Here is a 12,760-nt window from a genome sequence, read left to right as displayed (position 1 = left end):
TTTCGGTAAATCCTCCCAACAACCCTAGGAGGTAGGTACTATATTCCCATTTTACAGATGAGCGAAACTGAGGTTCTCTGCGGTTAAGTAACGTGTCTAACATCATGTGGTGAGACGGCTCAAATGCAAACCCGGGAAATGTGGTCCAAACGCTCGAGCCACTCGGCTGAACTTACATTACGAAAAGGAGGCATTTCTACTGCCCTACTTACACAGGCTCCCTGCTGTGTCCCAACTCCAAACCTACAGGGTCCCAGCAAGAATCTGGCAAGTAAATGCCAATGGGGAAGCCTGTCTAGCCCTCCCATGTCAATTCGGATCCGATTCAGCTAGGACAAGAGGATCAAGACCCTTTCCAGAAGTCTCTCCTCACCCCTATCTTCATCTCCACCCGACTTCTGAAGAAAGCACCTCACATCCAGCAGCCTCGGCTACTGCTCTGCCCAGAACATCTAATAAGTGTTTACCCAGGGCTCCCAGAGCCATAGTTAAGGGCCTTACTGTGCAATCTGGCTCTGCGCCTTATTTAATCAGCACCTGAATGAAATGTCTCTTTGCTAGCAACAGCCAGAGCACAGTCAGTCAGAGTCTTTCTGCAAACACAGCTGGTCGATTGGCAAAGGCGATTCAACACACAGGCAAAATACACCCTGAGTTTATACCACCACCGATATGTGATAGAGACGGGGAGACTGAAGGCATCGGGATGGAATTAGAACACGCTCGTGCTTCCTGCTTTCTCCTCCAGACAATTTTGCTTCTCCCTCTTCTACCCACCTAAACACCAGCCCATAGGGCAGAGCTGGGACTGTTTTTTTGCCCAGCAGGCCAATCCTCTCCAACCTCCTGGCTCCTGCCATCCATGCCCTGCCCTGAGAAGCTCCAGGCCCGGGACAAGACTCATCCTACCTTCCTCCCTCTGGCATTTTCTCCAGCAGCTACTGGAAAGGAAGCACAGCCAAGTGAGAGATGCCGCAAACCCTCCCCCTCAAGATCTCAAGCTGGCAACGGGTCCAGGTCCCCTGACACACCATGCACTGACGGATATGCAAGCCAGGCCCTGCTCAGCTGGCAGCCCTCTCCCTGGGAAGGAGCTAAGTAAACAGAGGGGACTGAGGCCCAGAAGAGGAGGAGTCCACCCTAAGCCTTCAGACCGAACTGCTACATCCAAGCACCTTGCAGGGAGACTTCCGGGGGGGGGGCTCAATCAGTAGGGTGGAAGGACAACCCCCACTCTCAGGGAGAGGTGGTCAAAAACTGGGCAAGGAACAGGGGAAAGGTCACCTGCTCAAAAACAATGGGACGTACCCCACCAATTTGAGATCAGGTTGGAGTAACAAGGCCCTTTTGAAAAATCCTCTCCTGGGGCACCTGGATGGCTCAGCTGGTTAAGCATCGGCCTTTGGCTCAGGTCACATCTCTGGGTCCTGGGATCAAGCCCTGAGTTGGGCTCCCTGCTCAGCGGGGAGCCTGCTTCTCCCTCTCCTTCTCCCTCTGCCCCTCCCCCTGCTCATGTGGTCCCTATCTCTCTTTCTCTCTAATAAATGAGATCTTTAAAAAAACAAAGAAAAATCCTCTCCCCTACTCCCACTTGAGTCTATGAGCCATTCACGCTTTGGTATGAACCTCTTTAATGGAATTGCTTTCTTCTTCATTCCCCCATGGACATCACCTCCTCTGACAGAATGGGCATTTTTGGACTGGAGAAGGGATTGTTGTACAGCTGGGATTGTTCTAGAAGGGGGCAAGCTTGGATGTGATGGGCTCGGGGAGAGACTTGGAAGTGGGGCAGAAGGAATAGGAAAGATATTAGTTCTGCTGCGGACCTTAGTGGGGGGAGCAACTGTCCCATCAGCCACTAAACTTATCTCCTGGTCACAGGTGGGATGCCTGCTAGCTCATTTCCTGTATTTAATGCCTGCTTACTCTCATCAATGTTCTTTGTGTCTGTCCTTGACAGTGCAGGCCCTCCTTGGGACAGCACAAAGAACACAGTGCTCTAGCTCACGAGCCCCCACCTGAGCACCGATGAGCAACTGCAGTTGTCCTATTAACCACACAGAAATGACAGAGCAGTTCTTGGGTTTTATTTGGTTTGCCAAGGGAGAAATAAGATGAGATCTGCCCCTGATAATCACATGCGAATGACTCCCAGTGACAGTCGAGATGCTTTCCTGTGCTTTGCATATATTGTTTCCTATGCTTAGAACTCCCTTACTTCCTGCGACACCCACCAAACACCTACCCGTTCATCCCCACGTGTTTACTGACCACCTACTACTATGAGCCAGGCCCTATTAGAGGCACTCGAACAGAAAACAAGACAAACGTGCACCTGTGTTTCCTTCATGAGCCCGCTCAAAGGTCACCTCTTCTAGAAGGCCTTCCTTAATTGCGGTACATAAAAAACAAACACAGAAACAACAACAAAAACCCCCACACCCTCTGTGCTCTGTGTTTTGTTCAAAACTGTTATTGTACCTGTAATATTGTTACTTAGTTGCTCTCCTTTCTGTCTCATCTAAACTGAGCAACATGAGGGGAAAGAATGTTTCTTATTTATCTTTGAGTCCCCAGCAGCTGGCAGGATGTATCACACAGAATAGGCATGTGATAAATAGTTGCTGAATGGATGCAAGAATGAATAAATTCCCATGAGCATTTAAAACAAGTGTCCTGGTGCTCCTGGGGACTCAGTCGGTTGGTTAAGCAACCTACTCTTGATTTCGGCTCAGGTCGAGACCTCAGGGTGGTGAGAGCGATCCCTGCGTTGAGCTCCACACTGGGTATGAAGCCTGCTTGGGATTTGGGATTTTCTCTGCCCTTCCCTCCCCCACCTTAAATATAAATAAATAAATAAATAAACAAATAAATAAAAGAGGCGTCCCGCAAACACAGAGTTAGCATGCAATAACTATTTGTCAATATCTCCTCCCCTTGGTTCCCAAAGACCTTAGAGACTGTGAGGGAGGGAGGGAATGCAGAAAGACTGGAAGGTGATGGCGGCCTGGCTGAAATACTTCAGTGACAGAACTCCCAGTCACCAGACAAGCCACTGGAATGCTAAAGCTACCTTAAAATTGACCTCACAATAACTCGGGGCCCTCCACTTGTAATTGCAGCCACATTATTTAACACCTACATAAACACCAAGGCGCTGCCAGAAGGCTAAATGGCCTGCCCACAGGCCACCCAGATTCACATCAGTCAGGATGAGCTTTTGAACCAACTTGCCGCCTAATACTTTAGCTACTAGATAATGTCTCTCAACGTGAGGTCCAAGGCTCACCGGCATCAGAATGACTAGGGAGCTTGTAATAAATGCAGATTCCCATCCTCGCCCTCCACCTACTCAGACTCAGAGGCGTAGAGAGCCAGGCATCTGCATTATAACAAGTTTCCAAGGGCATCTTTCATAAAGAAAGTTCCAGAATCACTTCTCTTCCCACGCACAGCCTCTTCATGGCCACTCTGCCAGTTACTGGCAGAAGAGGGGGCACCTAGGACAAGATATTCTCAATTTAACAAAAGATACGCAAGACCATGAATGCGTTAACTCAATGAGGGGGAGCCCTTTTACAATGTGTGCGCACATCAAATCATCACATTGTACGCTTTAAGTACATTACAACTTTCTTTGTCAATAATACATCAGTAAAGCTGAAAAAAAAATGAAAGTACCAAAAAAAAAAAAAAAAAAGATCTGAAAGACCAGGAGAGGTTGACAAACCCGGCTCTTCCTCCAGAGAGTATTTCAAAGAGGCATGATGACAATGAGCTACCCACAGAAAAATCCAGAAAGAGACGGAAAGTGAGTCACTAGCCTAATAACATTTCTTTAATTTATAGGATATTAAGGAAGGAAAAGAAGAAAGTAGGCCCGTCCAGATGTCTCCCAAGGGATTAAGACCAAGCTCCAACAGCCTAATTTCCTCACTAGGATGAAAGCAAGCAGATACTTTGGGCAGAGAGCAGGCTGTAGCTCTCATAACTGGCTCTTTGTGATGGAAATTCAACAAACAAAGTTGTGTGAGCTGGAGCCCAAACCACCTCTCTCTTCTGGCTATTTCAAAAAACAGACAGGAGGTTCTCCTAATGGGCCCAAGACACACAGGAGCCCTGCCCGTCGGGCCTCAAGGGAACACACACAGGACCCCCGGAGAGAAACAAACAAACAAACAAAACAAAACAAAAAGGAAGGAAAAAAGATAGCTTTGTCAGTCGGTCAGTGGGCATTTTCCAGGTACGCATTAAACAACTAACGTACACGTACAGGACTGTATTAAACTCTGCAGGGAGTTACAAAGGGGGGGAAAAAACACTACTCCTTTCCATTAAAGAAAACTTTGTTTGCGCTAACACTGGAGACCGAACAAACATGCAAAAACAAGCCAAACACAGAATTACTGAAAAGTAGACAAAGGTACATGTCAACCAGCCAAAGAGTCTGAGGAATGCTCGGAGGGTTGAGAAAGGAAGACAAAAGGTGTTACCAAAGTGACTGGAATAACTGGACTCGGGTTCCGGTCATCCGGAAAGAAAATCTTCAGGCGGTTGTACAGTGGGGAGGAACACACGCACAAGTCCGACGGCACCAATGACGAAGGGGGCACGTCGACGGCAAAGGGGCAAAAACCCAGGGAGCCTATGGATCACCCCATGAGTAGGAGCCAGCGACTTACTGGCACTTAAAAGCAAGCACCGTGCTGGGTTGTATGAGCAGGTGCTCAGTATGGACTGCAGGGTCCAGTTTCAGAGGCCGTACATTAGAAGGGTGTGCGGGGCAGGAGCCAGAGAAAAGCACCAGACATGCTTAGAGGAATGAATGCCAAAAGCTATCAAGAAGGTTCAAAAGGAGTTGAGGTTTGTCAGTTTCTGAGTTTGAGGTTAAAAATATATATATCATCTGCCGGCTCTGCCCGGCTTCTCTGTTTAAGTGACCACATAGTTACTCAGAGGATTAAAACGCTCTCCCTTCACATGGCCGGTTTCACTGAGAAGACAGAGACAGGAAAAGATGAGATAATTTGCTCAGGTTTCCATAGCAAGCCAGGAGCAAAACTCGCATTGTAAGGTTCAATCCCAGGGCCGTCTGCGGGTGTTTAATCCCCCAGTCCACGCCACTTCTCTTGATAACGGACGCCCCCAAAAGACTGTAACAATGGGAGATGGAAAAATTCTCTGCAGATTTCCTTGGGCGAGAAAGAAAACAAACTAACAAGGAATGCCATGCCTCACTGCTGAGGCCCATATAAACATCATCCTCTTGTGTCCCCCTGGACTGATGACACAGGACACAGTCTATCTGATAAGCTGTCACCAGATGGCTGGATCCCTCATTGTACCCATTTACCCACCGACGTCAGTTCCAAGCAGGAGCAGTCATCAGTGCTCCAGACAACAGATGGGGATGAGGAGGTGTGGCTGGTCTCAAGTCAAGGAGTCGGGGGTGGGGTGGGGGGGGTCACAAAAAGCCTAGTTCTCAAATCCATCAGGTCCTTCTCTCGAACAAATCCATCACGGGGCAAACGGAACACACCACTGTTTATTCAGGCCATTCCAAAAGGTGTCGCGAAAAGCTCAGGACCGTTTTGAATATGTGCCATTCTTCCACTTGCAGCAAGGAAGGAGGAAGTGGGAAAATCAAAGGGCGAAGCAAAAGCACGCCAGCCACATTTGGTGGGAATCAGACTTTGAATAGAGTGTAAAGAAGATAGGGCACCAACAGCAAGGCAATTCTAACAAACAAACAAACAAAAAAAGGATGGGGCTCACTCAGAATTACCGGCTGAAAACCAGTGGCTTGGGGCTCCGGGGTCTATGGCATCGACTATGAATCTGGCAAATATCTAGCCTGTTTCCAGCCTGCCTTACGTTGTGCCCCACTAAGTTCGGTGCCCATCAGGAGACACTGACACGGACACATTCAGAACCAACGGGAACTGGCCAATTTGAAAAGACAACCAGATGGTTGTTCTGTTACGTTCCTAAGACAGAGACGAGATGACAGGACGCAGGGGCGAGAAAGGGCCACTAACCGAAGAACACCAGTCTTTACAGATACAACCAGTCAAATTCCTAGCGTCTTAACCCTCCAGCTGAGAGGTTGCAGACTTTGGGTCTTAAGTAGCTACGAGAATCTCATTCCGCGAAAGCCTCGACTGCCACAGTGGCAGGTCCGTTTTAAAGCCACCTCTGCCACTAACTTGCTGGGTGATTTCTGGCAAATAGCATCATTGCCGAGTAAATTCATTCCCTGCACTCCTACCTGCAAGAATAACACGCATGAAGGAAGTTGCCGTGCTTGAAGAAATACTTATTGGTGTGATTGGTAACCACCACTGATATTCACCAAGGGGCTTGACAACGGTGTGTGCTCTTGCTTGGTGCTTGCTGGCCCTGAGACCCCTCACACGTCTCTGGCTTAAGCTGAGATGGGAGATGCTGGCGCTTCGATCACACAAACTGCTATCAACCACAGTCCTGGGGCCTTCGAGAAAGCAGATGAGACCAACAAGAAACTGGACAGCAGAAATATTAATCAAGACCAGAACACCACCACATGAACGGCCCTTCCTTATGCTTCTAAAGCTGGCTGTCACCCAAGAGCAGCATGGCGATGATGAGGGGCTGTTTAAAAAGGCCTCGGGAATAAATATTTTACAGACTGAAAAAGGGGAGATGGGCAGACTAACCAATTTCCCTCCAACTCTTCCCCCTCCTGGCCTAAAGCAACACTGTCCTTGTTATAAACTTCATGGGCTCTGAAGAACAAGGCCTTTCTATGAAGCCCAAATTGAGTCATCCTGTGGAGAGCAACACAGCAGAAATGTTTCTGCTACGCTGTCCCTTTCATTTCAGCCAATGTGTCCCTTGCCTTTTCAGGACCTCTGAACTCCACAGAATGTCCTGCCATCGTGTAGCCTAATTCAGCAAGTTCCCTTGCCAAAGCATTTGTCTGTACTCAACATCTCCCCTTTGGAACATACACAGCCACGGGAAACATTTTAACATCTCTTTTTCCAGGCTCCAGCTAACCTATCATGACCCTAAATAAGATCATGTCCGTGAAAGTGCCTTATAAACAGCAAAGTGCCAGATAAGTGTAAGGTATTACTAACCAGACTTGCTATCCTTCGTCCTTGTGGCAGTCAAGTCAGAAAACGGTTTCCAACCATCTGTTGTTAATTTTTCTTTAAGGACTCATATCAACTTTTAAAAATCCATACCTCCCTGCTTCCCAGGAAGAGCCATAGGTAGGGTATGGGATGTAGGACTGACCAAAGGCTGGGGCCCGCAGCAGGCCTGAGGTGACTATTTAAATGACACAAAGCAGTGACAGGAGTAAAGAGCAAAGGAGAATAATCCTGGTCAGGCTCAAGAGTTCCTCAGCATGACTCTGTTCTCTGCCCGGGCCCTAAGGCTTCAGAGTTTAAGCAAAGCACAGGACAAAAGCAAAAGCACAGGGGCCAGGAATTAGTCCCTAGACAGCCCCCCCTCAAGCAGCCATCCCTCTGCCGCCGCTAGCCCCGAGTGCCATCATCACCTACACATGTGTCCAAGGGTGGCCTGGTCAGGTTGACTGTACTGGGGAGATACAGGAAGCAGAAGATGAACAAGGCCACCTGACCTCAGCAAAAAAGAAGCGAGTTTCCTTTTTCCACGCGAGGAGGCCAAAAGCATTTCCAGAATAGCTCTCTGTTATATCCCTGGCCACGACTTGAGGAGAAAAGAATCAGAGAATGCTGACTGTCCAGAGCGGGGAATGCAGCTCTGTCTCGTTTTGCAGATGGGCAAACTGAGGCGAAGCAAGTGTACTTTTCCTCAAAGTCACACAACTAATTAATGCCAGAACTGAGTCTCCAGAGGCTTCTGAAAGCTTCTAAAAACCTTTCCACTGAAAGCCCTGGTGCTGCCAGGTTTGATGTCATCACACCACCAGCAGCCCCAGTCAGGCTGAATTTAGTCCTTTGTTGACCTTCTAGATATGTGGCTGCCAGAGGCCTCAAGACCCTTTTGTAGAAGAGGCACCCTCTGACCCTCACCACCTGCCATCCAAAAAAAGCACTCCTGTCCCAAGAGCCTCACATAGCAGCGGCTGAGATGCGTTGTTTCCTCTCATTAACAAAAAGCCCATTCATAAAAAAGAAAGAAAGAGGACTGGCTCAAATTTACCCAGAAGGTCTAGCTGGGAGAGCCCTGGGCTTCCTGTGAATGGCATCACATCCCAAGAAGCCCTCTCTTAAAAAAAAAAATGCTGCCCTCCAGCCCTGCGCGGTGCTGCCAGCCACCCCACCAATAACAGCCTCTTTATTCCACACCTCCCTGCCACATCTGCACAGACGGGAAGGGGCTTGAGGCCACTGACCACATTCTACAGGTTGGGAAACTGAGGCCAGGAACCTGTAATCAAAAGAGTGCCTAGAACACAGACCAAGCAAGCGTCGGAGCGGAGCCCCAAATAGGCAGCGCCGTGCTGCTCAGCCTCGGCCTCCCCCGAGACAGCCCTGTCATTCCACTGACAGCCTGCAACCCCAAACAGGGTGGGTTAGCCTTCCAACCCAGACGCTAATTCATCTTTTGGCTGCAGGCAAGCGACCTACCGTCCCTGGGCCCCACCAGGCCTGTAAAACCAAGATAATCATCTCAACCTCCTGCCCCACACAGGGTTGTCACAAGTCTCCTGAGAATAACCTCCTACAAATATAAAAGCAATAAAGATGCTAATGACAGGTTTCAAAACTGTCCCTGAATAAAACACACCAGGTTTCTCACAGCCTGCAATCTAAAAAAGACTTTTTTTTTCCTTTTCTCCTCTTCCTCCTCCTCCATGATTTTATAGTTTTAGAACATCTCTCCACACAGGCTGAGTACAGAAAGACAGTCTCACTCTTGGTCCTCACCCAGATTATTTTTATGTATCTGGCAACTTTCCTTTTCAATCCCATTTGTTTTTCTTAGCACCGCTAATGGGAGGTAAAGAAACCAGCTCTCTGAGCACCCCGGACCATGACCACAGGAAACAGAGTAAGAGCAAGAAGATGGAGACGTCTACAAAACATAAATACCTTCTCACCCTGGATAGAGATCACCAGCCCAAAGTTCACGAGTCAGCCTGTTTCAGAGCGCACTTAGTAGGAGCTTGGTGCTGCTCCAATGCCCCAGAGTTCAAAGGCAGACCTTACCCTAAGAGCATAAAACTCCCAAAGGAAAGAGTCATTAAGGGAAACCCATAAAAGTATTTCCCCAAAGTACCACAGTGGAGACAAGGAACCTTATGTGACCCACCCTCCCACACCCCAGGAAAGAGTGTCATCATCAGGCCTCTGGGAAATTAACTGCAGCAGAGGGGAGGTGGGCAGGCCATGGACCCCAGATGTGATTCAGAAAGGGCACTTGGCTGGGGCTGTACTTCTGGCTGGTGAAAGGCCAGGGCAGGGCTGGGAGGGGAGGGACAGCCCACCAGAGGGCCAGTGGGTTCCTCAGGCTTTGTCACTGCGTTCCTCACCTCCACTGTGGGGCTGACACATTGAGCAAAGGTGAAAGGAAGCCAAATCTGGGATCTGCACAAGACCAGCCACTCTTGGAAAAGCATTTTTAAGGGTCCCACTTCCCGCAGGATGAAGTGCCCTACACTTCCGAGTGTCCAGAGCACACAAAATGACTCTTATCACTAAGGCTGCCAGGGAAAAAGTCAACAGACTCACATGCATCATGGTGACCAGGTGACAGGGGTTGAGCAGGTAGATGACGGTCTTGGTGGCGAACTTAAAGCCCACCTCCACCCCGAAGGTCAGGCACAGGGCTACTAAGAGGAGATTCTTGCTCAGGCTCTCCTTGCCTTCCTCTGGCCGCTGGGTCACCTGCTCTGGCTGGCAGCCACGGCCACCCCTACCGTCCTCCTTCGTCTGCCTCAGGATGTGCCGCAGGGCCACCAGGATCTCCAACAGGGCCAGGGTCAGGACCACCACACTTTCCAGCAGCCGCTGCTGCCAAGAGAGGAAGGCAGCCACAGTCGGGGCCCCCCATTGCCTGCAAAGCTGGGGTCCACGCCCCCATAGAGCCAGTCCAGGAGACTTTGGTAGCTATACCGGGGACATGATGCCGAGTGGTTCCCCTAGACCACCGTGCAGGAAGCGAGAGCGAGATGGAACACAAGCCCCGAGGGTTGCCCCCGGTGCTGGGACATGGACAGAGGGCACACCCCCGCACCCTCACCCCCCTCCGAACACCGAGGGACCGAAAGCAGGGGAAGGGAAGCTACACGCGAGGCCCGGGGTCAAGTGCCGGCTCTAACTTGTCCCCACGGCTGTCTGGGGAGCCCCCCGCGCTTCTCCAGTGGCCACCAACGAGGCAGGGTTGAAAGGAGCCGTTGGCCAATCTAAAAGGAAGGAGAGGAAAAAAAAAAAAAGGTCTCAAAGAGGCAATTGCATCGGGAATTACGAAGCGGGGCGGGGTAACTAGCAAGGGCAGAAAACGGGAACAGGGGCAGTGGCGAAGCAGGCAGGGGTCAGGGGAAGCCGGAGGCAGGGAGGGTCAGGGCGAGGGCCGAGGGGACCGGGCAGTGCCGCCGGAGCCAACCGGGGAGCAGCGGGGGTGAGAGCGAGGGGACACGCGGAGGCCAGGAGAGCAGCTAGCGGGGCCGGGCAGGCGGGGAGGGCGACGGGGATGGCAGGGACGCCGGACTCCTCGTCTCACGCACTCGCCACAGGGGGATCTCTTACTCCTGCAACCGCGTGGCCGTCTCTGCCCCCAGCTAGCAACTTCGCCGCCGACGGGCCCCTCTGGCCAATTTAGCGCCGTCCCGGGCCGGCCTCCCGCCCCCGGGTCCACCCCCGAGCCCCCAGCTCCACCCCCGGCCCCAGACGCCCGCCCTCGGGCAGCACCGCCCCCCCACCCCCGCCCGCGGCCCGCCCGGGACCTGCCCCCTGGCGCAGGCAGCGGCGGGAGGAAGCCGCGGGGAGTGGAAGGGGGGACGGGAGGCCGGGCCAGCCGGGGGCTGGGCTTCGGCCGGCCCCCTCCCTCCGCCCCGGCGCCGCAGCTGCCCGTGCCTCCCGCCCGGCCCGGGAACCGGCCGCCGCGCCCCTCGGGGCTCCACTCACCGGCAGCTCGGCCCGCGGCCCCGTCTCGGCGGCCGCTCGGCTCCCGCGCTCCCCGCGCCCCGGCGCTCGGCTACCCCGGCGGCCGCAGCTGCCGCCGCCGCCGCCACCGCGCGCGGCTCCTCCTCCCCGTCTTCCTCCCCCTGCAGCGGCCGCGCTCGCTTCCTCCTTCTTCCCCTCCCTCTCTCCTCCCCCTCGCCGCCGCCGCCACCTCCCACCCCCCCCCCGCCGCCGGCGTCCCGCGCTGCCTCGCGCCCCCCCCACACGCCCTCGGGCCGCGACTGCCCCGCCTCGCCGCCTCCGCGCCGCGACCTCCCGCGCTCCCCCACACCGCTCCCACCGTTCACACCTCCCACCCTCGCTCCACGCCGCCCCTCCGCCCGGCCTCCCTCCTCCTCCTCCCTCCTCCGGCCTTAGTCCCCGCCTCCTTCCCCTCCTCCCCGGCCTGCCTCGCGTTCGGCTCTCCTCGAGCCTGCACGCGTGCAACTCCACCTTCCTTCACCACCGTCTACACAGTTCGCCCCCTCCGTGAAGCCTTTCTGGCCGACTCCAACTCCCGCGACCCGGTTGCGCCGGGCGCGCCTTGGTCCGCCGAGCACACAGTAGGCGCTCAGCGGGCCCTCACCAAGCTCTTGGGGAATGAATAAGCTTGTCTAGCGCTGAGAGCGGCTGTGCCCGGCTTTGCTTCACCGGGTGTTTGCTGGGTATGACCTTCTCCTCGGCGCGTCTCCTCCTTTCCGCCCTGAAACTCGACTCCTGCGGGACCGGGAGGTCCCCTTCCCTTTTGTAGCCACGGTACCACTCCCCACTTTGGCGCCTGAGGAGGAGGCCCCTTTGCCTTCTCTTCCCTGCTCTTCCACCTTCTGCTCTGCCCCAAAGCCACAGCCACTCCCTCTCCCGGCCCTCCTTCTCCCTTTTTCTCCTGCCTTTTTCTCCTCGCCCTCCGTGGTAGACTTGCTGCGGGGAAAAGAAGCTTCCCCTGACCTTTTCTCTCTCCCCTCTCCCTGCAAGGGAGCTGCTGCTTCCCAACCAGCATAGGGCTGAGTGTCCTGCCCCTGAAGGCCAGCCAGGACAAGGGGGGTGTTGGAGGGGCCCAGGAACCAGATAAGAGCCTCTGATTGGAACAGGGTCCCCTCTTCCTTGCTGCTTTCTATCCTCAGACTGTAGTTTGCTCTTCTTGGGACAAGGAAGCAGGAAAAGGACCTCAGCATCTACCTCATTTTGGTTTAATATGTATTGAAGACTCACAGTGAGTTAGGAGAATATCCAGAAAAACACAGTTAGGCACTTTGCCTAGGAAACGCTTTCGGGTGTTGGCTGCAAGCCAGACTCAAAACATAAAATATGATCTACTGTATTACCAGGCCATTGTCCTCCCATCCTCTCCAAGTCTGGTTTTCCTGACAAAAAGAGCTTCAGAGCCAGGTAGCTTTATCTAATTCCAAGCTTTGTATGGTCTCCACCATAGCCCTGATGCTCTTCAAGTGCTAATTAATAAAGAACAGCAACAAACAGGAATTGATTCTAGGGCTCACTCATTCATTCTCCTTAGGTGTTTTGTTAAATCCTCTGCAACATAACCAAAGAACATTAAGGATCGGGTTGTGGCGCTCCTGGCAGAGACCTGCAGGAGACCTCAAGTTCCTATCTCCAAGGAAGTG

The 12,760-nt window shown here is 52.6% G+C and overlaps 1 protein-coding gene across 8 annotated transcripts in view; it reads right to left on the bottom strand.

The window, feature by feature from the left end:
- Positions 1 to 11,201, bottom strand: part of TMEM164 (transmembrane protein 164) — a 178,767-nt gene extending 167,566 nt beyond the window's left edge. For 3 of the 8 annotated variants that reach the window (XM_026478820.3, XM_026478825.4, XM_057313645.1), the window contains exons 1-2: positions 10,703 to 10,806; positions 9,708 to 10,381 (exon numbers count right to left, since the gene is read on the bottom strand). In XM_026478820.3, the coding sequence (XP_026334605.2) occupies positions 9,708 to 9,716 (9 nt within the window). In that variant the 5' untranslated portion in view covers positions 9,717 to 10,381; positions 10,703 to 10,806. Of the gene's footprint in view, positions 1 to 9,707; positions 10,382 to 10,702; positions 10,810 to 11,102 lie in introns of those variants that run through there. The other 5 variants (XM_026478836.4, XM_048213170.2, XM_048213169.2 and 2 more) reach the window with 5 other exon arrangements.
- Between the last annotated feature and the right edge of the window lie 1,559 nt (positions 11,202 to 12,760).

This window comes from Ursus arctos, chromosome X, assembly GCF_023065955.2.
Source record: "Ursus arctos isolate Adak ecotype North America chromosome X, UrsArc2.0, whole genome shotgun sequence".
In the NCBI taxonomy this organism is placed as follows: Eukaryota; Metazoa; Chordata; class Mammalia; order Carnivora; family Ursidae; genus Ursus; species Ursus arctos.
This window is presented reverse-complemented; position numbering and strand designations above follow the sequence as displayed.